Genomic DNA, 27,894 nt, shown 5'->3' on the forward strand with positions numbered 1-27,894 from the left:
AAGGTTGGTGGCCCCTGTTGTAGCAGGTACTGGGGAACATGCTGACCCCTGAATTATTAGGTCAATTGATCATAATTGGGTAGTGCTCAAAACTAATCAAGCAGCAGAAGCAGAAGCAGATTGACTTCCTTCTCTGTGATTTATGTCCAGAGCTCAGACAATATACTGTAAGCATATGCTTTATAAACAGTTCACACATTGTATTTGGTAATTAGATGTAAAAAATGCTTACATTGTAAAGAAGATCCTGTATCGGAATGCTCTCCACTCATAATGGTAATAGGCAGGTACCATTTTGCATAAAAGATACCTAGTTTAGTCAAGTCTGTGGCCCTGACAAGCTGAAGTAGTACTTGGGTTAATTTTGTTAGCACAGTTACACATGCTGAAACAAGGCATTCAGAATAAGCAGATTCATTGCTTCCTACTGGTTCTGAATGACCTTTATGAAGTAAGGACTTTTAACACATCAGAGAAATACCCAACCAGTGAGCATATTCTCAGTTTAGAGTTAGCAGCTTCTGCAGACGCTTGTGAAATAACTGGATAAATTTGGTCTCAACACCTGGATCACTATTGTAGCCCCGGTTGTGAGGGGTTCCATAAGATCAGTACTGTCACCCATGTTGTTCAGTATACATGTGTCAAACTGCTAGGTAGGAGAGGAGTATTACCACTATGTTTCCAAAGTCTTCAAATCCCTTTTGCCTGGATCTGCATACCTTTGGGGTCATCTCTTTCCCCCTGCGTTTGTGTAAAGTCAAGTCAGCCTTGGCAGGGATAATGGCTTTTTCATGGTGGTCCTGGGTCTGTGGAATGGCATCTTGGAAGAGATTTTGCAAATCACGGTCTTTGGTGTATTCAGAAGGGGCTACACATCATTCTTCAGAAAGATGTTTAGAAGACCGTGGATTTTGATATTTAACTGCTGCTTTTCATGTTCTAAAAACATTGGCACGAGCAGCATATAAATAATTTATTATTATTATTATTATTAGTGGGCATTTTATCTTTAGTTTCAAGGCCTACTTTTTAGGAAGTGGGGTACACAACAGCATTTTTTTTTGCAAGTTTTCTTACATATAATAAAGTAATTTTGCCCAGAGAAACCTACTTGTGCATAGCTATTTCTGAAAGCAGTGTAAGATTATTATATTCAAGAAATGTTCAGTAAGTCTCATTTATATAAATTCCATTAGGCCGAGCAGGTGTTTGCTTTATTACCCATAGAATATCCAAATGACTGAGTTATTGTTGTGTATTAAAATGTTTTTTCATGTAGTGTTTTGTATATTGAGATGCTGCTTTTGGGCATGTTGAATGGCAAGGCATGAATGCAAGACATCCTGCATTCATAATCATTAGTTGGCCCTTGTTCTGGAAGCATTAATTATGTCCACATTTGCCAGTAGTAGTGTCTTCCACTTTGAATTCAGAGTAGAATAATGGCACAGGACATAATACATTGATTTAATAATGGGGAAACACTTTGCGCCATTGCTGTTGGTGTCAAAATTAAATTGTTTTCTCTTTCCTCCTCAGCATACTTCCTCCCTCAAGTTATGTGAATCTGTGTCATGGTCAGTGTGGTTTGGCTACATAATTTAAAAGAGCTGGTTGTTTCTGCCAGAGAGCATGTGCAAATATAAAAAGAGCATCCTTTCTGCTGCACCACAGCAAGACTGGGATGTTTGAAAGTAGAGGGAGAGGTCTCAGCCTGGCCTCATTTCAACACTTCCCCAAATCCAATTTTTCATAAGTATCTGGAATGTTGATGCTCCTTGGGGCATCATAGACACTTTTAGAAAAGTAACCTCAGTAGGCCATGGTGACTGGTGCCCGTTGGAACTGGTAGGGTGACACCAGAGGAAATGACAGAAGGGGCCAATTCTAGTTTTGTTCCCATCCTCCCTGCTGAGTTCTACGAGGGTAATAACTGAGACTAAAGAGGGAGCTGGCAGTAAGAAAGCAGGCAGGTGGGGGCTGACTGAGGGAAGACTAGGCTTGGTTTAGCAGGACCCTGCTTGCCCCCCGGTGAACCAGCTTCCACCGCTAGTGGGGTATTCTTTTCTTCTCAGACTCCTTAACTGTGCAGTCCTAAGCATGTTTACTCAGAAGCAGGTTCCTCTAAGTTTAGTGAGATTTGCTTTCTAGTAAGTGCATCTAGGATTGTGATCTAGGTCTATTTGCTGTGTGTATTTTGGTACAAACTGTTGTAGATCCTTCAGACAGATTTGTGTGTGTCCAGCTGTGATCTGAGAAGGAAGTGGGTGGGAAGGAAGTGGGCAGGGTGCCTGGTACATCAATGAAGAGAACATCCTTCAGTTTGTGCCCTACTGCGAATGCTGAGCTGAGCTTGGGCTTTAGGTTCGCTTTTGTGTGGTGTCAAATGAATTGAACCAGCGCACACTGCTTTAACATTGGAGCAGTATTACCTTTTGACAGAACCTTTTGAGGAGATGTAGCTATGCTTATAAGTATTATAAGCTTGTTTCAATCAAATTTACCCTAGCAAGTTCATTTATCTTGAAACTCGTCGGTTTTCCTGTCTGGTGAATAAATTCTTTACTTCTTTACTACCCTGGAATCAATTTCATGAAGTCACACACCCACTCTCAAACCCATTCATATATCTAGCCTTTATTGGCATAATATATATACATATTAGTGTGTGTGCTGTATTTCCTGAACAAAATTTGCTTGCACATACATCTACAGGCAGCATCTTTGTTTTAACTCTTAAGTCAGCCCAGTTAGGTGGCCTTAGTTAATCTCTAGGAAGAGTGTCTAAATGGCTTCATAGTTCATGTACAATTTTACTTGCATCTACTGCTAGGATTTTAACTGTTTTTAATTGGCTTTAACTGTATTTATTAATAATTTTAATTCTTATAAAACGCCTTGAGGTTTTATTGCAATCACATGGTATATGAATTTTGTTAAACAAAATAAGTTATGATAGCTTCTATCATACTTGTTTAGAAAACAGATTTTCACTGCCGGCTGAAGTATCCCAGAACCTTGATACTGTTTGTCTCTAAAACATAAACAATAAAGAATTGCTCTAGCAATTGTAGCTAGCATTTATCCAGCACTGTTATTAAGTGCTGAAAACACTTTGCAGGCATGCTATCAGCAATCCTTGCATCAGCTATGTCAGGTGGGCCAGTATTATTTGTATACTGCTAATTAAGTCAGAGTGGTTTGCCAAAAGTTGCCCAGTGAGTTCATGGCTAGGTTGAGTCCTGCTTTTTATCACTCTGGTAAATCAGCTGTCACAAGATTATATTAAGCACAGTAAATTAGAATTTCTAGAGGGGCAGGGTTCGAAATTAGCAGGGCATTGGGCACATTTTGTGCCTAAAGATTCTTCATTTGCAAGCACCTCAAAAAGTCTGGGTGCCATTTTTTGTGCCTGGCTGACACTCAAGGCTTATTGAAATGTATGTATGTGCTTTGAAGCCTCAAAATATATGTTAAGGATAGACAATATGTTAAGGAGTTTAACATTAAAGAGTAGTGTTTTAAAAACTGAAACATGGTACCAATATTTTTATTGTAAACACCAAATTAAACGTATTAATAATTTCTGCTAAAATGTGATATTAATAATGTGTCACTTACATGAATCGCATATTAATTCATGCTTACCATAATAATAAAAAGTGTTTCCAATCCCCCCTCCAGTGGCCACTAGACATTCTGTTTTGGCACCCACAATCCAGGCCCCAGGAGCCATTTGGCTCCTAGCTTTTCAACCTAGTTTCTAACACTGTAGAGGGGGTAGCTATCTTAGTCTTGTTGTTTCTTAAAGACTAGCAAATTTATTGTGGCATAAGTTTTCATTGGTTGCAGTCTACTTCCTCAGATTAATTCAAGCATCTGATGAACTCTGTAACTCACAAAAGCTTATGCCATAATAAATGTGTACTTAATGTGCCGCAATCTTTTTTTCTTTTGGGTTTTTTTTTGGGGGGGGGTGGTTGGTTAAATTTTTTGTTTGTTTGTTAAGTTTAAAATATTAACAGTTGAACTATGTTATGTGCTGTGACCTGTACAGATGGTTTTCCGGTTTGCACTAACTACTATTTTCTCACTGAACTACAGGACAGTTGTTACAGACTTCTGTTCCTAGAACCATTGTTCTAATGGCTTTCTTGCCATGAAACATGTAAGAAAAATTCAAAAGCAGACTTACCACTGGTGAACAGGTTGAGTGACTCATTTCCTCCAGGTGATCAGACAGAGAAGCGCTTGGAAAGAGTTTGGCTTCCACACATTTCAGGCCGCTTATATGTCTCAAATAGCCTGGATGGGAAAGTGGCCTAACAAATTGTGAGCTAGTAAGCTTTTGTGAACTCATTAGCAAGGCGTAGGTGCCATAAATTAGAGCTGGAAGAAGTAGAAGAGCACCTCTGATACATCAAGTAAGATGTGCATATTTTCTCTCTCTCAGGTATTATTTCCGAAACTGGCATGGGACAAATGAGAAGGAGCCAGCTGTCTGTCGCAGCCTCCATCGCACAAGTGACTCTGAGGACAAGTCACAGCAAGCAAGGGGCGAACAAGGCAGTGCCCTGCTGGATAAACCATCATTTGAGTATCTCTTTGAGCAAGTATGAAGCTTTGTTGATGTTGTTCTGTTCAGATTAAGCCTGTTATGTATCTGCCATCCCATCCTCCTTGGACTGTCCAAAGAGGTTTCCATCCTTCTTCCTTAAAATTAAGTTTCCTTGGGATTCCATGGCTTCATCTGGCAAACTTAGATATCTCTTCAGTTGCACTTTCAAAGCCATAAAGGCCAACTCCATGCTATACAGCTGTTTCATCCATCTCCCCTGACAGCCTGGGCAATCTAGACTGCAGCATGCCTCAGGCAGAGAAGAGGTACATCACAGTGAAGTGCACACAAAAGAAATAACTCTATATGTCAGTCACTTGGAGCCTAAGTGTCTGTCGAATAGCTCAGGGTGTAAATAGCAATTCAGGAGGATGAAATTACTTACACAAAAAATGTAAGTAAGGAAGCAGGAGTAGATAAAAGCTGTTGAGGTTACTGATGACATCAACAGACTCTAAGCCAGCACAAGGGAAGTGATGAAATGGGGCATGTGGGGGTGGGGAGATTAGTAGACTTCTCAGCTTTCCCCCTCCCTTTGAGGAAATGTGATGCAGATAGTCAATTCTTATATTCTAGATCTGTCTTCAGAGAGGTGCAAGCCAGCCAAATGAGCCACATTCCACCAAGGAAGGAGAAACCTCTTTCTCATAGCTATTAGGCAGCCTGATTCCACCTCATATACTGTATGGTGTCCTAATACACCTCATATACTGTATCAAGCCCTAAATTTTGGAAGAACTGGATGAGATAAGATGGAAAAGTTTATTTCCCTCCCTTTTACACAACTGCTAGTAGTGTTGCCTACATGAGACGGCAGGTTGGATCCCTGACATCATTTGAGTTCAGCTCTCCAGTAGCTCAACTGAAGAGCCAAAAGAGAGACTGATTTGGGACCTGTTAGCTTGGTAATGTACCTCCATAATTTTCATTCTTTTTCTTCCCAGGGGAAATACGACTTCGTTAACGACATTGCCTCTCTAAAAGACCTACACACTGAACAGGAGATTCACCAGTTTAAAAATGAGAGCCTGGGGATGGCTGTCCTCCACCTGTGTCACATTGCACTTAAGAGAGGAATCTCCCTTGAAGAAGTGACAGAGAGAACCAGGTGAATTATTGTGGGAATGGGACAAGTAGTTGTGTTTATGGTGTGCTTCCCAATCCAGTCATCCCAAAGTGCTTTGCAGGGGGTTGTTGGTATGTTCTCTCCCCCCCATCTTCACTTGAAGTGCGGCATTGATACACATGGGGATACACATGGGGGGTGGTCCCGCTTACTGTCTTGGTTTCTCTTGCAGCTTCAAGGAGTGCATCCCCCGTTCTTTTTGTCGGCAGATTCAGCAAAACAATTATCTGACCAAATTCCGCATGAGGAATGTTTTTAAGAAGTTCTTGCAACGTTTCCAGCGACATACAATGAGCTCTGGCAAGCTGACGGAACAGGACATCATGTATAAGTACCTGGCGACCTTGGAGAACCTGGCCCCGCGTTTTGGGAGTGAGTTCTTCATGGTCCTCTCACTGGAAACTGTTTCAGAGGGTGAGAAGGTGCCACTTTACATCAATGGTGGGCACACACATCTGGAGAACTCCCATTCCCCTCCTCTCAGTGACAGGCTTGCCACACATGAGGTTCTGGTCACAGGCACAGATGGCATTCAGTGGCGTCCCATCTCTGCTGAGGTATGTTCACTTGTGAGTTCATCACCACCTATTGTCATCAGTAACAAGCTCTCCATCCCTGGGCACTGGAACTCCACTTCCTGGATTGGAAAGCCATGTTGAGTACTAAACTTTATTTGCCACAATACATTAATTTTGCTCTGGCTTTTAGCTCACTTCTCAGGGGATCCGGGCAAGTAATAAACAGTAAATGAAAAGCCCAAGTTACCAATAGTTAAGCCAGGAAGTTGGGTCAACCCAAGCTGAATTGCAGTTATAGCTTTCCTGTACTAGAACAGGATTCACAAAAGGATGCGGGGTGGGAATTAGGTTACCGGTTCAAAATATAGGTCTGAATAAACTGAACCTGACATGGTTAGTAAACCTTAACCATGATGAAGCAGATGTGAAACTTAAGTTTAGAAGGGTTTTACACATTTTGAGTTGTCTTGACTAATTTGTCCCTTTCGATAAGCAATTTCCAGGGTGCAAAGCTGCACATTGTGGCTGTTGCTATCCAACCAAAAGCTATTTCTGCCATCACTCTTGCTTTTGCTTTGACTTTGGAGGCAGGGATCATCTCATCCTGACGTGTGTTTCGCTTCAGAGGCACTTCAAAAGAAACCTGAGGACCTTGGGCTGAACTTTTGATCTCTGACTTAAAATACGTGCTCACCAGTGGTGAACAAGTGCACTGTGATTGACCAAATAGTTGAAAATAAGTAGGCTAGTTGACTGGTTGCCTCTGATTGGATAGCAGCCAGAAGCTTCAGTCTTCAACCTGACTCAGCCTTCGAAGACACACTTTGAAGAGCAAGTTTTTCAGAACAGCGAAGAGAGTGTATTAGTAGCAATAAAAATTTTTCACTAAATGCCACCACAGTGCATGCCATTCTGTGGGCTTTTACACTGTTGATACCAAAGTCATGCCAGGTAAATCTTAGATGTGGTAATTGAACATAAGCATAGAGGAAGGTTCTTTAAGAATGCTGGACCTGAGTCGTTTAGGGCTCTGGCACCATTAATTGAGGTTTAAAGTCACTACAGAATCGGTGGAGATTGTGGAGCACTGGCAAATGTGCTCCCAGTGACTCAAGGTAAGCCACAGCAGTTTGTAGCCACAGAATCTGCTTCTTGGGAACTTGAACCTCCTGCCAGAAACATCTCTAAATCAGAAACTCAGGGTGGTATCCAGTGCAAGGATTTCAGCTTGCGCAATAGAGTTTTCCCCTTGCACAGTTCTTTTGTGTAGCCAGAAGTCCTTGCGCTAGTGGAAGTACTCTGTTGGATACCACCTCAGCTATATTACAGCAGCATAAAATGGTGGGACAAATGAATTCCTTCATGGGTATTATGCCACTGTTGCTATTCTGGACATCCTCACTCTCCAAACTCTCCAAACTACCCACCTAGCTACGTGCACGCTGCTTCTCAGCAGTAGAACAGCCAAAAAAGATTCAGAGGCTGGGAAATATTCAGCTTCTGGAAAATGCTGGTCAACTGTCGTAGGAGCCAGCAGCAAGCACATTTGGCAAACAGCAGAGAGAAACAAGGTACGCAGCTCAATTCAGCCAGCAGCTCTTTTATTAGTGTCAACACAGAAGCACATGAGCTGTTGCCCAAAGTGGCTAGCTCCTCGCATCCTGACTATTTTCTATGTCAGTGTTTCTCAACCAGTGTGCCTCCAGATGTTTTGGGACTACAACTCCCATCATTCCTGACCACTGGTCTTGCTAGCTAAGGATGATGGGAGTTGTAGTCCCAAAACATCTGGAGGCACACTGGTTGAGAAACACTGTTCTATGTCTCAGACCTCTCCCTCTGCCTACGGTGAGTCCCAAGGGACCCTCTTTGTTTTTGCCTGGTTTTCTGTTCTGTTACGTGCAGTAATTGTCTTGTTTTAGAGGTGAACAGTGGGACTGGCAGGCTGTCAGCTGGTGCTGATGTTGCCTCTATTAAACCTGATTCCTGTCCTTGCTCAGGGCTGGGGCTTCTGCGTGTTTCCTCCTGTTCCTCACCCTCCTGACTCCCGGCTTCCAGTATTTCCCAGTCCTTCTCCTCTGCGGGTTGCCCTGTTTCCCACCACCATAAACCTGAGTCCAAACTGTTCTCTCCTGCACTTTCCCTGGAGCCTCTTGGGCAGGCAGTCTCCGCCACTCCTCTTCTAGCCAGTTCTTGACATCAGCCAAACCTTGCATGTTCACTGTGTGTATAGCATGTGCCCTAAAATCCTCAAAGCTCAGTAGTGGGATAATTTGTTTTTCTCCCTCTTTCAACCCTGAAACTGCCTTTGGAGTGTAGACATAGCTACCTGTGTGTTGGTTGGTGGGGCAAAGGATCCAGGCTTGCTCTTGCCGCAGCAAGGCTGCAGTGCTGGTTTGCATATTGGTGTGACGGTCTTGGAGCTTGGGCTCTTAGCTCTGTCTTTCTTTTGCAGAGATTGGAAAGCCATCCCCACAGAGGTTATTTGGGAAAGAAGGCCAGGACTAAAGACCACAAGCAGCCTTACCAGCCAATGGAACGACGTGAATCCAAATGGGTACACTTCTGTGACTTCCAGGAGATCACACACATTGTTATCAAAGACTGCAGAGTCAGCATCCACCGTCAAGACAATAAGTGCCTGGTAGGTGGGAATGTGTCCCTCTGGTACTCACCTAGATTCCTTTACAATTACTTCTGTGAACTGTTGGTGACTGACCAAGAACGAGGCCTTTGGGTCATAGCAGATAGCTGAATTACGCCAATTCAGTGTGTAGCAGCCATGGAAAAGGCAAATTCCATTACAGTGGACCCTCCGGATATGAACTTAATTCGTTCCAGGGGTCCGTCCGTACCCCGAAAAGTCCGCAACATGAGGCGCCGCATGTGCGCAGGGCAAAACCCGGAAGTATAGAGTTCCGGGTTTGCCGCTTTCGCAACCCAAAAGCTACGTTACTCGAAGGTAAGGTAAGCTGAGGGTCCACTGTACTAGGGTTTGTTAGGAAAGGGATTGAAAAATAAAGCTTGCAATATCATGCTTTTATACAAATCTGTGGTGCAACTTCACTTGTAATATTGTGTAAAGTTCTGGTTGCCTCACCTCGAAAGGGATCTGTCCGAGTTGGAAAAGGTTCAGAAAAGGGCAATGAAAATGATCAAGGTATGAAAAAAGCAGATAAGGAGAAATTTTTGTCCCTCTCTCACAGTACTAGAACTCAGGGACATCGAATGAAGCTAAATGTTGGAAGATTGAGGACAGATGAAAGTAGTTCTTCATACAGTGCATAAAGAGGATCAGACAGATTCTTGGAGGCTAAGGCTACAAGCTACCACTACAAGCCATAGTATTTATGTTATACCCCCAGTATGTTTCTAAATACCAGTGGCTGGGGAATCACGTGTAGAGAGTGCTTTTGTGCTCATTTCCTGTTTGTGGGCTTCCCAGAGACATCTGGTTGGCCACTGAGATCAGACTACAAATTCTGTGCAAATGAAATCACAAAGGTGCATACTCAGTGCTGCTAGGCTAGAACTAGACATTGGGGATATACACATACATTTGGTTCGCTTCCCCCCCCCCAATGTCCTGGTGTCACAACAGTATATTCAAGTAATTTACAGTGGTACCTTGGTTGTCGAACTTAATCTGTTCCAAACCATTCAAAAACCAAGGCGCGGCTTCCAATTGGCTACCGGAGCTTCCTGCACTCAATGGAAGCTGCGGAAACTGCACCGGATGTTCGACTTCCATAAAACAGTTGCAAACTGGAACACTCACTTCCATGTTTGCGGCGTTAGGGAGCCAATTTGTTCAGGAGCCAAGCCATTTGAGAACCAAGGTACCACTGTACAAAAAAGACAAAACGGTAAAATTGCCACAAATAAAAATTAGCAATAATTTAATACTTTTGAAAAGTTAAAACAATAATAGTCTAAAACCAGATTAAAACACACAACAACTTTCTAAACTTGCAAATGCCAAAAAAGTACGTAGAGTGAAGGCACCTGCCTTATAGCAATAGGCAGGGAGTTAGTTCCAAAGTATAGGTGCTGCCTACAAATGTGAAGCGGGTATGATGTGGTACCTGAAACAGTGCCAATGCCACAGATCAGAGTGGCTGAGTAGGCATATATGGTATAAGGCAATCTCATAGGATTGCCATCTTTTTCCAATGGAAAATTCCCCCAGAGCATTCAGGAACATATTGGGTTCCATCAGTTTCTGAGGGCGGGTTATCCCACCACCCTTACATGTGATGGATGGGTCTGTTCAGTGTTGCTTTGTGTGGCTGATCTGCAACTTCTAGAGACCCTTTTAGAAACAATAAGTTCAGCTGGGTAGGTTGATTAGCTCTGTTCAGTTGTAGATCACCTTCTTTGCATGCAGAAGGTCCCAGGTTCAGTGTCCAGCAACTCCAAGAAGGATTGGTGGAGACGCTTGTCGGACAACCTGGAGAGCTGCTTGCCAGTCAGTGCATTCTATGGAATGCAATTTATAAGAAATAGAAATAAATTTTTTTAAAAAACATACAGCATCTAGCACAGCACATTGCTATTGCTACAACAGGCAGTAAAATCATTAAGTGGTCTTTCAAGACCATCAGCAATTTTCAAGTGGTACATGGAAAAACCAGTCTGGAAAACACTGGCTTAAAGCACTGTAGCTTCCCAAGGGCCTTCAGCCCAGCATTGTGGCCCAGGACTAATGCTTAATGACTGTGCTTTCAAAAAAATTTCTATCTAGGATATGACTCTTTCATCCTACGAAGCTGCCCTCTCCTTGATTTCACTGGTAGATGGTTATTTCAGATTGACAGCTGACTCTAACCATTACCTGTGTCATGAAGTAGCTCCGCCACGGTTGGTTATGAGCATTCAGAATGGTATCCACGGACCCATGCAGTAAGTGATCTCTGCTTAAGCCATTCAACGTTTTCTTCTCAAAACTTGGTTTGGGACAGGGGTCTCCACAGGCCATGTCTAAAATGTTTTCTTTTCCTAGTGAAGAATTTATTATGGCTAAACTGAAGCGAGAAGAACAGGAGGATGGCCTGTACGTCCTTCGCTGGAGTGTCCTTGATTATAATCGATTGATCTTGTCGGTATTGAGGAGAGGCCAGGTGAGATTTGTGGGAGTGGCTGAGGTCTGTTTTAATTCTATAGGGTTGTGTAAAGCAACTTCTCCCCCCCCCCTTCCCCTGTGCACCCCTTAAATAGTTTCTGAGTTTTCTTTCAGCAGGGAGAGGAGAGGCAGGGAAGTTGTTTCACTTGCACATTTATTTCGTTGAAATAAAATTATTTTGTCCTTGATGCTTTGTGAATGACCCTTTTCCAAGTACGAGTTATGTAGCTCTTGATTCTGAGCAGGGTGATCAAAGGCTTGGTGGGCCTTTATGTTCAATCTGTGCTAGGCTACTGGCAGTATATTGTCCAACCAATTTCATACAAAGAAATAAAGATAATGGAAAGCCACTGGGGGAACAGGACTGAGGTTCTTGTGTCTGGTGTACGTCCACAAAATGGAATTGAGCAGATGAAAAATGAAAGCTGATAAGCAGCTGTAAGACATGGTTGCTCAGATTGGTTTTGTGTGATGTCTGCATTGATTCACAGAGTATGCTTTATGGTTTCATTAATAAGTCAACTAAGATTGCTGACTCTAGTTAATATAATATTATTATATTGTTTCCAAAAAGGTTTGGAGGTTGTTGTTGGGAAACTCTGTAACGTACCCATGGCTCACCACTTAAGGACCATTACTGCAGGCAAACACCAGAGTTGTTATTTGCAAATCTGTGAGCACTTTTAATGAACTCTTAAGATCATTAATGCAATTGAATGAGCATTTCTTTTAACAAATTATAGCACTTTGTTATAATGCAGTCTGTACATTATTATATTTGATATAAGGCAAACTGAAAACCATTAAAAATAGATTGGGTTTTATCCAGAGTGCAGCCTACCAAAAATGCTCCTCAGAAGGTCAAGGGACCCTGCTGAATGGGGTGGGTTCATAGCAAGGGGCTTGAGGTGGAGGGGAGAGATCCCCGGAAATCAGGTAGATGCAGCTTTTGCAGCTGGAAGCTGTGCTTGTAGAAAGTGATTTGGTCTGAAACAGCTGTGCTCATGCTTTTCACGAAGATTGAAGGAGTAAGAAGCATGTTCCTGTGGTCTGCTGACTTTCGATCATTGGGACAAATAGGGGAGTGTAAAGTTTGAAACCCCTGTGAGTGGGACGGGCATTTGGGGAGAGATGTGTTCCATGGTCTGCATATTTGAAGCAATGCTGCTGGTTGCTTATGTAGGCTAATGTCCGGCTCTTACTCTTTCTCGTGCTTCTTGTTTGCCACAGTCCTTCCAGAGCCAGGGTGCCACAAGCTGCAAACAGTTCCGAATCCAGAAGAAGGGGAATTCCTTTGTGCTAGAAGGCTGGGAGCAAGTGTTTCCAAGCATCCAAGAACTGATGAATGCTCTTAAAGACTGTACTCTGAGATCTGGAAATGAGATCTTCATTTTACGGAGGGGTTCTCTCCCAAAGCCAGGAGGTATAAGCCAAGAATTGTAAAGACTGTTCCTTTTACAGTGACATGGTGATATTCTCCCAAAGATAATCTGGCTACATGAATATAGAGAGAGAAGAGGTGAATCTGCTACACAGCATAGGGCCTTTTTCTTACCACAAGACCTGTAATTGTTTAGCATTTTGCTGCATATCTAGCAGTTCAGGGGATTCAGGTGTTGTCCAAGGCATAATTACTGCTGAAGTTGCAGCTTTTTAAAACCACAGTCATGAATAATGTAGACCAGACTTTAAACAGGAGTATGTGGCCACATTAAGATGGTGGGTACATGGTGGGTACTTAACCAGAATTAAGCACTATCTACACTGAGAGTACTATTGGATATAAAGGGAAGCAGCATCCCTAATCTGCATTTTTTACTGTAGGTTAAGAACAGGCATCCCCAAACTGCGGCCCTCCAGATGTTTTGGCCTACAACTCCCATGATCCCTAGCTAACAGGACCAGTGGTCGGGGAAGATGGGAATTGTAGTCCAAAACATCTGGAGGGCCAAAGTTTGGGGATGCCTGGTTAAGAATAAACTCGGACCTTAAATATACTTCGCTTGCCTGATCTAGGTATAAAATCAACATTTATAATTGAAAGAACTAGCAAACACAAACCTTGGGCTTGTGTTCTTCTCCAACTCTAATGGGAGAATAGCTAAAGCTTCTAGTCAGGGTTTCGTGTTGATATGTTTTAATTGCATTTTCTCATTTCACATGAATACAGGAAACTGGTTTGTACAAACTATAACTAGTGAAGAAACTGGGATATCAAACTAGGATTAACCTGTGGTTTAATACCATGGTTCTTAACTATGGTTTTAATAAACCACAGTTTTCTGTGGAAACTGAGGCTTGTTTTTATGTCTGAATCAGGCCACTGTGTGAGAACATAACCAGGGTAGCCCCTATTCTTTCTTGCCGTGTTGTTTTACAGAAGTAAAACCTTTCTGTTAGTTGTGTGAATACTTAAGGTACAGGTAAAGGGACCCCTGACCATTAGGTCCAGTCGTGACCGACTCTGGGGTTGCGTGCTCATCTCGCATTATTGGCCGAGGTCATGTGGCCAGCATGACAAAGCCACTTCTGGCAAACCAGAGCAGCACATGGAAACACCGTTTACCTTCCCGCTGTAGTGGTTCCTATTTATCTACTTGCATTTTGACGTGCTTTCAAACTGCTAGGTTGGCAGGAGCTGGGACCAAGCAACGGGAGCTCACCCTGTCACAGGGATTCGAACCGCCGACCTTCTGATCAGCAAGCCCTAGGCTCAGTGGTTTAACCCACAGCGCCACTTACCTCTTATTTAATGAGCAAGAATCGCCTGAGCTTTTCAGGTTCTTTACTTTACTTTGGGCCAGCTTTAAGAAACCCTAAGAAACCCCATCAGCAGGGTTACACAGGGCTTCTGCTTGTGCAGTAGGGCTTCCTCTCCCCCTTCCCACCTCCTGAAATTGGCTCTGGGTGGGGGCAGGAGAACCCCCAGAACAGCACACGGTGAAAGAGAGGGGATCTGGCAGGCTGCAGTGCTTCTGCAGTGGAACATTAAATTCCACCCAGTGTCTTGAAAAAGGTGCTAATTTAGCAACAAGATGTTGACAGAAAGAAGCTGTATTCAGGGAGGAATGCTGATTAAACTCACTTAGGGAATTCCTTAAATTAAAACCTCTTAACTCTCAATCGGTTGCAGCATGCAGTTACTGATTATTATACCCTCCCATATACAAGTCTCTGTTTGTGAACAAATTTGCGGAAAACTTTCTTAGAAATGTCTGCTTTTCTGTTCTGTTTGTTTTTTAGTGTGCTTTTGTAGATCTGATCTTTGGGACTAATCTCTCTTCTACAGAGATCTCAGACCTGCTGATCACACGAAAAGTGAAGGACAGCACCCGACAAATTCTGAACTTGACGCAGCTGAGCTTCCATCAGATCCGAAAGAATGAGATCACTCAGGTCGCCACTGTTGTCTTGTGACTTTTGTGGGGGATGAAGGTTTAGGATTATAAAGGTGTATCAACCTGGAAAGGACCTAACATTCTCTTTTTGTGCAAGGAACTTTAATCCCAAGTCTTCTGACCATGCAGTATGCTAATTTTGATGTAATGCCAAACTAAGGCTTAGGAACCTATTGGACAAGTGGCTTAGATGCTGCTCATGTGTCTAGTCTCATGGCTTTCAGTATGAGTTTTATGCCTTCCAGGGGGTGGAAATTGACTTCTCTGTGTGCCTAACAAGCATTGCTGGAAGACAGAAGTTGGTTTTACTGTTATATAACAGAGCTATGAATCCTGTCTTTAGTTCTAGTTGGAGTGAAAGATTCACAGGAAACCATGGTGGGTTATAGGACTGGGATGTGGTGTATTGTTTAGGGCTTTTTGTTGTTACTGTTACTGATATTATTTTTGCAGCTTTGTTTTAAGATCTTATAATGTGGAAATTGTTCAATTTGGTTGTGTACATTTTGATGTTTTTTTATTTATTGTTTGTGACTAGTTTTGTTATGTTTGTAAATCTTTCCATCTTGTAAGCTGCCTTGAGCATGATTTTAACTATGGAAAGGTGGCATAGAAATCAAATGATGATGATAACACATACATGTCTTAAATCTCCTTCAGAGAGCTCACCTTGGACAAGGGACGTGCACCAACATTTATGATGGAGTGCTGCACGTATGCGGTGCAGCTAATGGTGATGACGAGACGGAATACTACTCTACCGAGCAGAACAACAACAATCGTGAGATGCATGTAGTACTCAAAGTGCTTGACCCTAGCCACAGGGACATTGTCCTGGTGAGTTGTTACTGGCAGCTATCTATCTCAAGAGACAGTGGGGTGTGCCTCCTGGCAGGGGAAGAAATCAAACCAGTGCATTAGTAGCACCAAAGTTACCTCCCCAAGGTGCAAGCCTGGGTGGTGGTGGTGGGGTGGGGCTCCTGGGCTGCTCAGACAACAAGACCCCCTCTCAACCTCACTGATGTGGTCTAAAGGAAAGCAGAGCAAATGCGTTTGGCACCAGGTTCGCTGCAGGAGTTGCCAGAAGGAGCCGTACAAGGCACCATCCAACTGTCTTAGGGACTCCACTCTGGATTTGAGAAGGGTTTACTCCAGGCTTCCTCAACCTCGGCCCTCCAGATGTTTAGGCCTACAACTCCCATGATCCCTAGTTAGCAGGACCAGTGGTCAGAGATGATGGAAATTCTAGTCTCAAAATATCTGGAGGGCCGAGGTTGAGGAAGCCTGGTTTACTCCTTAGCATTTTCTTCTTCTGAAGATGTCCTGCAAGGCAGTGGAGTGTTAGGATCAGAGTTTTCCTGCTCCTAGATGTGCTACCTTCCCAGGTTGACAAGCCCCATCTGTGCAGAAGCCATCTTTTTTTTACCATTGGACCCACATTGCTCTCGTTCGCTCAATCCACCAGAGCCTGTCTTTGCATTCAGGAGAATGCCAAGGGTTTGAGACCCATCAGCTACCCTCACCTGGTTTAGCTGGCCAGTCAAAGCCGTTCCCAGTGTGTGGCTGCTGTCGCATGCTGACAGCTCCTAGGAGCCACAGGTAAGAGCTGAGTGTAGGGTGAGGACCAAAGGTGGAGAAACTACTCCAGAAAGAGCACAATGTGTCCCCCACCAGAGATAGTACCCCTCCCCATACACCCCTTTCTAATAAGCAATTTGGAAAGAGAAACTGAGTAGGCATCTTGAAACTAGCAGGGGAGCCAATAGGCGTCCTAGCTGTCTACTTGTATGGAATGTGTCTACCTGTATGGAGTGGTAAGGGGAAGCTCTAGGGCAGGCATGTCAAACATGCGGCCCTCCAGATGTTTTGGCCTACAACTCCCATGATCCCTAGCTAGCAAGACCAGTGGTTGGGGAAGATGGGAATTGTAGTCCAAAACATCTGGAGGGCCGCATGTTTAACATGCCTACTCTAGGGGGTTAATGGCAGGAGGGTTGGCGAGTGGAGCAAACGGGTTCATTTCCCAATTTGTCTATATAGTCCTTTGGATAATGAACTCTTAGGAGAAAACATGTTCTTGTCAAATGTGATGATCAGTGCACTGGCAATCAGTTTTTAAGTTTACTTATTTTATTATTTAGTTACATTTCCCCCTTTTGTTCCCAGAATTGCTACCTCCTTTTGCTAAAACAATATAATTACAGCAGTATGATTCTAAAAAAAAAAAAAGCAAATGCAAGATACATTTTGAACCAGAACATGTCTCTAGCTAGCTTTATTTTTTAGAAAATGTTTGTTTATGAAGTTTATTTGTCTTGATGGCAAATGCAAATGGCAGAGAAATTAACTGCACAACACTGGAAAAGGTAGCAAGAGCTGCAGAATTGTTATTGGGCTGGGAATCCAATCAGTAGCTGCTGGAATCCTGGTCCTGTGCTAGGATTGAAGTGCCCCAGTTATGTTCCTTGGATAACAATTCTCATGTGACGGCCTCCCATCTGTCCTCTGCAGGCATTCTTTGAAACAGCCAGTCTGATGAGCCAGGTCTCCCACATCCACTTGGCTTTTGTGCACGGGGTTTGTGTAAGGGGCTTAGAGAGTGAGTATGAACTGCTTTCTGTATTTCTGTTGCGTGGCTTCTCCTTGTATAGCTCACTGAGATGTAATTGTCTTGTGTTCTCAGCTGCCCTACATGTTTCACTATTTTATTCTTATGGTCCTGCAGCTTTTTATTGTTTGAGAAATACCTTGTGTTTCATTTTATATTTGGGGAAACAGTGTCCGACTGCCACCCACTTATCCATGTTTAATCATGTCTTGACAGATTACTTCGGAAAACAGTTGCCTGTGGTTCATCTTCCTTTTGTGGTTGTCTTAGATCTATGAGAGCAACCAAAATAGCCCTTTCCCATTTCCATTCATGTTCTTCAGCCAATATGTTACCCACTGCTGAGAAGCAGCAATACTAAACCTATATTGTTTTTGGATTATCACATTTCTTCCTTTTCCTGCTTTCAGATATAATGGTGGAAGAGTACATTGAGCATGGGCCCCTGGATGTCTTCTTGCGGAAAAACAAAGGGCGGATAACGGTGGGCTGGAAATTCACTGTTGCTGCACAGTTAGCAAGTGCCCTGAGTTACTTGGTAAGTCTCCTTAGAAGGGTTTGGAGCCGACCTTCTGGAAGTGTCAGATCTTCACTATAAGTGTATACCACCTTATACCACGTCAGTTGCCAGGGCTTCCCCCTGACGCAGGGATGTGGCGTCTTGATGAGAGTGTTGCTTAGACTGTGTTCCTTCCCTTACCTCCCAGAACTTCAGTTCTCTTGGGGAGAATAATAACCATGAATCTAAACCTACCTTGTAAATTATGACATTGGAAACCACCTTGCTTGGGAGAAGCAAGAGGGGCAGAACTGTACACTGTGGATTAACTTAGAATCCCACAACCGGATCGATAAGGATAACAGAACAGGAGATGGTTATCCATGGTCAAACCATTTGGGGCTTGTCAGTTTTTGGGATCCTGCTTTGAAGCAAGAATTCAGAGTTTCATGCTTTTTGACCCCTTCTGAGCCTGTGATTCTCAGGCTTGAAGTGCCTGAATCAGCCAGAGGCAGCAGCACTTGCAGTTCAAGGTTGCTTTCCCTGGTGTTTAGGCAGGGCAGGGGCGGCAGCATAGAGACATGGACAGTAGACCAGATTTTTTAAAAGAACTTTTAAGGTTTGGCAAGGAACTGACTACAGACCCAGTAAGCTTTCTGCTTTTTGCTAAGTGATCCCCTTGGAGAAAGGAATGACACAATGGATCAACAGCCAAGTTGCAAGTAGGCATGTTAAAGACTTCTCACAGACTACCTTTCTGCATTTATTTAAACAGGAAGGCAAAAACCTGGTGCATGGCAGCGTATGTGCCAAGAACATCCTGTTGGCCAGGAAAGGTTTGGAAGATGGCTTGATGCCCTTCATTAAGCTCAGCGACCCTGGAGTCAGCTTTGCTGTGCTCTCCCAAGAAGGTAGACCCTCCCCTTCAGAGGGCTTTTTCCCTTTTCACATTCGCTTTCATTGGAGGTGCATGGTTTTGGGGTTGAGCGGAGGGAATTAATTTGGACACAGTGTCCATGTTTGCGTATCGCAGGAGGTAGGTCATGGTGTATAGTTTGCTGTGAGGGAGCATTGTGCTTGACACCATTCCCTGGCAGCAGCTCCACATCCCATCTCCAAAAGCAGCTACTTCAGAAGTAGCAGGTGTGGGTGGGTGTCTGTTTAAAGAAAGGGAATGCCTGCCTGCTTGCCTGCCTGTGACCTGCTTCCAATGTCGGACAGCTGCAATTACAAGTATTATGCCACATCTCTTGCTAACCATTTACTCAGTTCATTTATAAAACTAGAAAGTCACTGTATATCATTCAGTGATACACAATAAGCCCGCAACTTGCACCCTTTTCACTTGTGCTGATTCAGATTTACTCGTACCATTTTTTTAAAAAAATAAAAAGTGGGTTCCGAAAAAATTGAATTTGGGAATCTGAACTTCTATTGAACCAAATGCAATTCGATTATATACAATTTTTTGCTTTAGGCGCAATCCCTGCAACGCAACCCCCGTGCAAGTTGCAGGCTTACTCTGTTACCCAAACACGACAGAAAACAATATAGACAGCCTAAAAGCCCGTGGCAGCATGAGTCACTTTTTTTTTTTTTGCAGCATTGTTTCTAATATGTGAGGAATCTGCCCTCCATTTATTGGTCTATTCAACTTCTTCAGCTTAATATTATCGGTGCTCCCAAATAATTCCATGAGTCAAGTGGCTATATGTACGGGCCTTCATGTGGATTGTGCACATTGCGCATTACATCCTATGGCAATCCACATGAACACTGCCTAGGTGAGTGTCTGAGTGACCTTTCTACCATACCTTCAGCAAAAATAGGACTAGCATTAAATATGTTAAATATTGCCTGCTACAGTGGTGCCTCGGTTTTCGAGCGTCTGAGAAGCTGAACGTTTCAGTTTTCGAATGCCGAAAACCTGGAAGTCATCGCTACCGTTTTCGAACGCGCCTTGGAAGTCAAACGGCTTCCGCTGCTTCTTTTTCCATTTTTCCCATTGAACTTGCAGCCAGCCCTTTGCGCCTCAGTTTTCAAACGTTTTGGAAGTCAAATGGTCTTCCGGAACGGATTATGTTTGAGAACCGAGGTTCCTACTATATTTGTATTTACTTATATTTTGTCCATTGGGGGATTTCTTTTCTTTTCTTTTTTAAAAGATTTTTATTGAAGTACGAGAATTTTTACATACATTATATTCTCTCCTTCCAATTTTTAATTTCCCATACCATTTTCCTTTCCCTTCCCACCCCCTCCCCCACCCATAATCCACTGGAAGGGTTCAAACAGTTGTCCTCAGCCACGGGCACAATGTATTTAATTTCCCCTGAATGTCTTCTGGTCCAGAAGTTGTTAGGGGGATTTCTAACTCTTGACTTTCCTCCTTGCAAGAGCGAGTTGACAGGATCCCCTGGATTGCTCCGGAGTGCGTCAAAGACGTAAACAACCTCAGTACAGCAGCTGACAAGTGGAGCTTTGGTACCACTCTGCTGGAGATATGCTTTGATGCGGATGTGCCACTGAAAGAACGTACCCCCTCTGAGGTAGCATCTGTCTCTGCTCTCTTTTTTGCTCTTTTAGGACCTCCTCTATCTTTTTTAAAAAAATATTCTTTATTGAGTTTTTACATTGATTATTTTTATACATACTCCGTTCGTTCTTCAAAATATGTTATCTTATACAAAAATGTAAACTAAAATAAATCAATATTTCTTCACATGTGACTTACCTCCACCTCATTGCGGCTCCTTACTTCTTCCTTATCTTTTTAATTGTGTTGTGTTTTCCTTATTTCACTTCTCTTACATAATATATGTTATCTATCTGTTATTTACTTTGCGAAATTTAGCCGAAACACATCAAATATTTTGTTTGAGAACAATGTTTTTCCAAGTACTCTTTAAAACAGTATTAATGGCTTTAAAACAGCCATTAATGTTTTTCCTTTTTCCTTTTTTTTTTCTTTCCTTTTTTTCCCCTTTTTATATTTTTGCTTTTTTTTTCTTCCTTTTTTCCTTGTTTTTCTTTTTTCCAGTACAGTGAAGAAATAGCTGGGGGATAAGCCAATCCCCAGAGATCCTCTGCCTTTGTCCTCTCAGTGGCAGGGGGGGGATGAGGGGGAAGGAAGGAGGGGGGAGGTCAAACCCAGCTTAAAATGGACCCCTTTGTTCCCCAATACCCATGGGTCTCACTGGTGGCAGAGGTGGGCTTGTGGGTGGAGGGAAAATGAAGGGACAGAGTTTATGTTGTATACTTTGTATGTGTTTTCTTTTTCTAAAAATTAATAAAAATTATTAAAAAAACAACAACAGTAGGACCTCCTCTATCTTGCCCGCAGGATTTAGAACAGGGTGCCTGCCAGAGAGTAGCTAACTAATTCCAGAGCATCATCAAATTCTGGGATGTATCTACTGGGCAGGATCTGAGCTGTAACTATTCCATAGGAATGTTGTGCCAGTTTCTTGTTGGGCTTGGCTTGCCCAGCTTACAGATGCATAACTTGGGGGAAGATCTTGATTTCTACACCCAAAAGCAAAGCATATTCTGTGAGCAAAGTGCACACACTGAATTATTTAGCTCATAGCAGAGCTGTGAGCTAAGAAGGTTCCCAGCTGTGAACTTGCCAAGTAGCTAGAGGCAAGCTGCTATTCTTCCATCCTAATCAGCAATAGGTAAAGGTAAAGGGACCCCTGACCATTAGGTCCAGTCATGACCGACTCTGGGGTTGCACGCTCATCTCGCATTATTGGCCGAGGGAGCCGGCGTATAGTTTCCAGGTCATGTGGCCAGCATGACAAAGCCACTTCTGGCGAACCAGAGCAGCACATGGAAACGCTGTTTACCTTCCCGCTGTAGAGGTTCCTATTTATCTACTTGCATTTTGATGTGCTTTCGAACTGCTAGGTTGGCAGGAGCTGGGACCGAGCAACGGGAGCTCACCCCGCCACAGGGATTCGAACCGCTGACCTTCTGATCAGCAAGCCCTAGGCTCAGTGGTTTAACCCACAGAGCCACCTGGGTCCCTCCCTAATCAGCAATAGGGCGGTAGTAATACCAAGATTGCTGTGAGGATTAAAGCGCTTTACATACAAATAACACTCTTAAGTGTGCAGTCCTGTGCATGTATGCTCAGAGATTAGTCCCATTTAATTTATTGGCGCTTACTTTCAAGTAAGTGGTTATAGGATTGCATAAATGCTAAGTAATATTGGGTATAAAGGTAAAGGGACCCCTGACCATTAGGTCCAGTCACAGACGACTCTGAGGTTGCGGTTGGTATTATATGTTTGTTTTATTTATTGTTTATTTGTATGACACATTAGTGTAAATAAAGTACAGTATTTAAAAAGGGGGGGGGAGAGAAAGCAAGTTAATGGAATGCAGCTATGCTCTTTTGAGCCTTAGGTTTACATGTCCCAATTTAGACATATTTGTATGACCCAGAACTCGTAAGTCTGGTGTTGCTTTGCAACAGACTCCTTTAATTCATAAATGTGCTCCTTTTTGCAGAAAGAGCGTTTTTATGAGAAGAAGCATCGCCTTCCAGAACCATCTTTTAAAGAACTTGCTACCTTAATCAGCCAATGCCTGAACTATGCTCCTGGGGAACGGCCATCCTTTCGGACCATCTTACGAGACCTTACACAACTGCAGCCACATAGTAATGATTCCAGAGGGCTCTAGGATGCTGAAAGAGCAGCTTTCAGACATCTGAAATAGTGTGTCCTTACCCCACCCCTCTCCCTGGGAGTTTCACAGTGCCATGGAAGGGGTTGTCTGCAAAACTGGGCCAGTTAATGTGTGAGAAGAACAATCTTTGTTTGTGGCCTCATCACAGTTGATTAAATTGGGAGTACCAGTGAAGACTGGGACTGAACTAATTAAAGTGTAAAACTTTATTAACACAAACTACCGAATATGATACTTAATTCAGTGCAAGACGTAAGGCTCAAGAAAAGAAAATGTAAAAGTTAAATGTAATGCAAAATCATGGTGACTGCACCATACAAGTATGGTAGAAGGCAGCATGAGGAAACCTACAATGGTCTCTTGTCATGCAAAGGCACACCATGGCTCTATGGCAGGCATCCCCAAACTGCGGCCCTCCAGATGTTTTGGCCTACAACTCCCATGATCCCTAGCTAAGAAGACCAGTGGTCAGGGATGATGGGAATTGTAGTCCAAGACATCTGGAGGGCCGAAGTTTGGGGGTGCCTGCTCTATGGGTTCCAGGACAGCAGACTGCAGACACTTTGCTCCTCCCAAGTCATTTTGGTGCTGTTCTGAGCTAAGCTATTGCTTCGCATTGTGTGTTACCCATACCTGGGCTCGTAGTTTAGTTCTCTCCAGACTAACCATGAGCTGTAAGTAACCCATGTTTGTCCTGCAGTTTATGGCTCATGGTTTGTAAACTATGAGCCTGGGTCTGGATGACGCATGAAGCTAAACTATGGCTTGGCTCAGCACAACAGCAGAGAGACAGGCAGAGCAAAGTGGCTATAATCTCTCTGGTTGCCCATAGGTACAAGCCATGGTTTGGTTTGGTTTGGCTTGGCTTGGCTTGGCTTGGCTTGGCTTGGCTTATTATAATGTGTGAACCAGGCCAAAGATAACCTAGGAAGTTTATGGTTTGCTTAAATGGGGAGCAAAAAAAATAAGACAGAACCAAAATCTAGCTCTACTCAAATATATCTAAGATGAGCCAATGCATTTGTTTCCTTCCACTGGTCAGTGTACATCTTGCCTGGTGTTTTTCAGCTCCTTCCTCTTTATTTTTTCAGACCTCCTTGACATCAGCTCTGTGTACACTGAATTCCCTGTACCTGACCCTACTGTCTTTCAGAAGCGCTATCTGAAGAAGATTCGAGATCTGGGTGAGGTAATTCACCTTTGTTAGTGAAGCATCATCACTAATTTCTTTACTTCAGTTCTCAGCAAGTAAGAGCTGAAACAAATGAACAAAGCCCTTTGTTATTTATCTGTTCCTGGCTGTACCATTTCCAACAGCAAGTGGTGGATCTTCTCCAGCCTTCAAGAAATAGATATTTGCAAACAAAACTAGTCATCAGGGAGAAGTTAACACTCTCTGACATAGGGCTGTATGTGAGACCTCTGGCTATAGAGTGGTATATAAATTCAATAAATAATAATAATAATAATACAATGCATGTATTTTTGTAAACTAAGAAATCTTTAATAAATATATACTTTAAATAAATGAATGATCTGTTTCAGTTGTAGAAAAAAATCTAAAGACAAAAAATGTTGATTCCCAACACACTTTGAGATAACCTTTTTATTTCTGACTGACGGTCGAATAAAGTCTGATTGATTGATTGATAAATGCAAATGTAGAAGAAAATCCTACAGGTACTAAAGAGGACCCGCAAGTGGGTTAAACACCTTGTTTGTAGCACTGTAAATGCAAATACAGGGAAACCGATGAATGACATTAGAATTAATTGCACAACAGTCTCAAGCTCGCGAATCAGCAATAAAACATTTTTTTGTTCCATTTTACTGTATGTCTGTTTAAGCAGCGATACCATAAAAGCCAATTTTTGTAAGGTTGTGAATTTAAGCCACACTTTGGGGGGAAAGTGTGGCTTATATTTGGGCCAATACGGTATTTGAGATGGGAAGGCCTGGAAAAAAACCAGAAAAATACGGGGGTCGGGTGGGGTGGACACCATTCCCCCCCCCCGTTTTCTCCAAAGCCTTTTTGGGGGGGGGGGGAATGGGGAGAAAACTGTCCCCCCACCCACCCAATTTTTCCATTTTCCATTTTTTTCTAGGCCTTCCCACCTCTATGTCAGCAGAGCTTGATAGGGAGACTGGGCGAAAGTGGATCTTGTTCTCAGATTAATTCCTGCACTGGTTTGTGGCAAGATACTGTTCTACCTGAGAGTGTTATTAGTCCACCTTCTGGAAAAAGTGGTGTATGCCAGCCAGGTGCAGTGAAGACTCTAACAGGAGATAGCAGCTAGAATGATTTGCCTTTTGAAACATCTCATTCTTGGCTTGTTTGTTTTTTTCTCTTTTTCTACTAGGGTCATTTTGGCAAAGTGAGCTTATACTGCTATGATCCCACCAATGATGGCACTGGTGAGATGGTAGCTGTGAAGTCATTGAAATCAGGCTGCAGCCAGCAGCTGCTGACAAGCTGGAAGAAAGAAATTGAGATCTTGAAGACCCTCTACCATGAGAACATTGTTAAATACAAGGGCTGCTGCAGTGAGCAGGGTATGGCATCTACTGAGCTGGCACCTCGAGAGCTGGATGGCAGTTGATAGGAGTGCCTTGTGGGTAGGGGAAGAGAGACAGGAGATGACAAATGGGATCATGCTTTCATCTACCACATTCCTTTCTCACAGTTACCCTGAGAACTTCCATAGGTACATAGGAAGCTGCCTTATACTGAATCAGGTCTATCTAACTCAGGCTTTGTCGACCTCAGGCTTCCAGATATTTTGAGACTACAATTCCCATCACCCCTGACCACTGGTCTTGCTAACTAGGGATCATGGGAATTGTAGTCTCAAAATATCTGGAGGGCCGAGGTTGAGGAAGCCTGATCTAGCTCGATGTTATCTACGCTGACCGGCAGCAGCTTCCCATAGTTTCAGGCAGGAATCTCTCCAAGCCCTACCTGGAGATGTCAGGGATTGAACCTGGGAACTTTTGCATGCAAAGCAGATGCTCTATGGCTGAAGTATGGCCCTTCAGGCATAGAGCATAGATCTAAATTTAAACACAAATTATCTTCACTTTGAACCGCCCCCCTCCTGCAGTCTTCAGTATTCTAACACTTTATCCATTGATAGCATAAGAGGAGAAATGACTATTACTCAAACTTAATTGAAGCACAACCACAAGGGCTCCTGATTGGGCGTTTGTCTGTGTGATGTCGAATGTTCTTTCCTGTTTCCTCTTCGTTATTGTCTAAACTTTAAACCAATTCATGGATCGAGAACTTAGGATTGACCACTAATAATGAACCATATGTTACAGATATTACTGCAAATTTATTATGCTATTTTTGTGATATACAAATGATGTGAGAAGGCTTGGTCTATTTAGTTGTATCATTTATTATTCTTACAATCCTTGTTTATCCAAGGAAAAACTTAATTTTTTATATAAAAAAAATCCCAGTCCAACCATGGTTACACACTGGCCTTGAATTGGTCGCCACCTGCTGTTTTCCTTCCCTATATGTGATACCTCCCATGCCAGGGCTTCTATAGATAATGAAATGTGGGAAGGTAAAAACACTTCCTTTTGGAGTAATATCATTGTTGGATTTTCTCCCCAACTCTAGGGGAAAAGGTTGTGCAGCTTATCATGGAGTATGTGCCTTTGGGGAGCCTAAGAGATTATCTCCCCAAGCACAATGTCAGCCTGGCCCACATTCTCCTCTTCGCCCAGCAGATTTGTGAGGTAAAGTCTATCAGCTTGGGATGTAAAATTAATGTAGCTGCTGGTGCAGTGAATATTCCTTTGTTTTGGGATTATTGGTCGAGTTCTAGAAGAGGCATGGACTCCTGTGGCTGAAATAGGCTACGGGGTTTGTTTAAATGGCTGCTCCCTGGATCTGGGAAGAGAAATGTGTACAGTTCTGATTGTCTTGCCTCAAAAAGGATATGACAGAGCTGGGAAAAGTTCGGGGGGAAATGGGAACCAAAATGATCAAGGGTTTGGAACAACTCCCTTATGAAGAAAGGTTACAGTATTTGGGGCTTTTCAATTTATAGAAGATGTGGATAAGAGCTAACATGATATAAATGTATAAAATTATGAATGGTGCAGAGAGTGGATAGAGAGAAGGAACCTCTAATGAAACTGAAGGCTGGGAGATTCAAGGCAGGCAAAAGAAAGTACAGCCGTACCTTGTTCTTGAACGCCTTGTGATTCGAACATTTTTGCTCCCGAACGCTGCAAACGTTCTTTGGAACCCGAACATCCGACGCAGCTTCCGATTGATTGCAGGAAGCTCCTGCAGCCAATCAGAAGCTGTGCCTTGGTTTTTGAATATTTTCGGAAGTTGAACGGAAGTCGAAGGTATGACTGCACTACTTCGCACACCACATAGGGAATTTGCTCCCATGAGACGCAGTGATGGCTTCCAAGCTGGATGGCTTTAAAAGAAGATAGACGAATTCATGGGGGATAACTAACTACAGTCATACCTCATGTTGCAGGTTGTGTTTTTCCAGGTTGCGAACACGGCGGACCCGGAAGTGTTTAATTCCGGGTTTTGCAGCGCGTGCATGCGCAGAAGTGTTCTGCGTGCTTCACGCATGCACAAAAGCACCACTCGGGTTGCAGACTTTTCGGGGTGTGAAGGGCACCCCGGAAGGGATTGGGTCCACAGCCCGAGGTACCACTGTACTGACTCTGAAAAAGATGCTTTTCCTCCACTGACAGAGGCAGAGATGCTTCTGAACACCAGGTGCGGGAAATGGCAAAAGGGAGTGAGCTGTTGCGCTGAGGTCCTGCTTGTAGGCTTCCCATAAGCATCTGGTTGGCCACTGTGAGAACAGCATGCTGGACCAGATGAGCCACTCACCTGGTCTAGCAGGCACATAGGCTAAAATTCAAAATCTGGGCCTCTGATTCAGAGTATAGTCCTGGGTATTTGTCCTCCTTGCTTGCAAAGCTGGTTGGGGAATAACACCATATTTGCTCTTTGCAGGGAATGGCTTATTTGCACTCGTTACGCTACATCCACAGAGATCTGGCAGCCAGAAATGTGCTCTTGGAGAATGAGAATGTAGTGAAGATTGGAGACTTTGGTCTTGCCAAAGCTATCCCTGAAGGACATGACTATTACCGTGTCTGTGAAGATGGAGACAGCCCTGTTTTTTGGTAAGAAAGCGTTCATAACATGCCATGGCTCTCAGACATTACAGGGGTTTTGACTGCATTGTAACTCAAGATCAAGTCTGGAGGTGGGGCAAGATGTTATTCTGAATACTTCCATGAACATCCCAAGCT

At 43.2% G+C, this 27,894-nt stretch overlaps 1 protein-coding gene across 11 annotated transcripts in view; it reads left to right on the forward strand.

Moving 5' to 3' along the window:
- TYK2 (tyrosine kinase 2) overlaps positions 1–27,894 on the forward strand; it is a 44,757-nt gene that overhangs the window by 13,280 nt on the left and 3,583 nt on the right. For 10 of the 11 annotated variants that reach the window (XM_035140392.2, XM_060268794.1, XM_060268792.1 and 7 more), the window contains 18 exons: positions 4,457–4,616; positions 5,566–5,729; positions 5,920–6,304; positions 8,721–8,909; positions 11,010–11,167; positions 11,268–11,385; positions 12,618–12,810; positions 14,677–14,783; positions 15,446–15,622; positions 17,297–17,384; positions 17,804–17,931; positions 18,668–18,803; positions 20,290–20,441; positions 22,408–22,558; positions 23,679–23,776; positions 24,948–25,140; positions 26,219–26,337; positions 27,593–27,765. In XM_035140392.2, coding sequence (XP_034996283.1) covers positions 4,457–4,616; positions 5,566–5,729; positions 5,920–6,304; positions 8,721–8,909; positions 11,010–11,167; positions 11,268–11,385; positions 12,618–12,810; positions 14,677–14,783; positions 15,446–15,622; positions 17,297–17,384; positions 17,804–17,931; positions 18,668–18,803; positions 20,290–20,441; positions 22,408–22,558; positions 23,679–23,776; positions 24,948–25,140; positions 26,219–26,337; positions 27,593–27,765 — 2,889 coding nt within the window. The remainder of the gene's footprint in view (positions 1–4,456; positions 4,617–5,565; positions 5,730–5,919; positions 6,305–8,720; positions 8,910–11,009; positions 11,168–11,267; positions 11,386–12,617; positions 12,811–14,676; positions 14,784–15,445; positions 15,623–17,296; positions 17,385–17,803; positions 17,932–18,667; positions 18,804–20,289; positions 20,442–22,407; positions 22,559–23,678; positions 23,777–24,947; positions 25,141–26,218; positions 26,338–27,592; positions 27,766–27,894) is intronic. The other variant, XM_060268795.1, reaches the window with a different exon arrangement.

The sequence above is a fragment of the Zootoca vivipara genome, chromosome 16, assembly GCF_963506605.1.
Source record: "Zootoca vivipara chromosome 16, rZooViv1.1, whole genome shotgun sequence".
In the NCBI taxonomy this organism is placed as follows: Eukaryota; Metazoa; Chordata; class Lepidosauria; order Squamata; family Lacertidae; genus Zootoca; species Zootoca vivipara.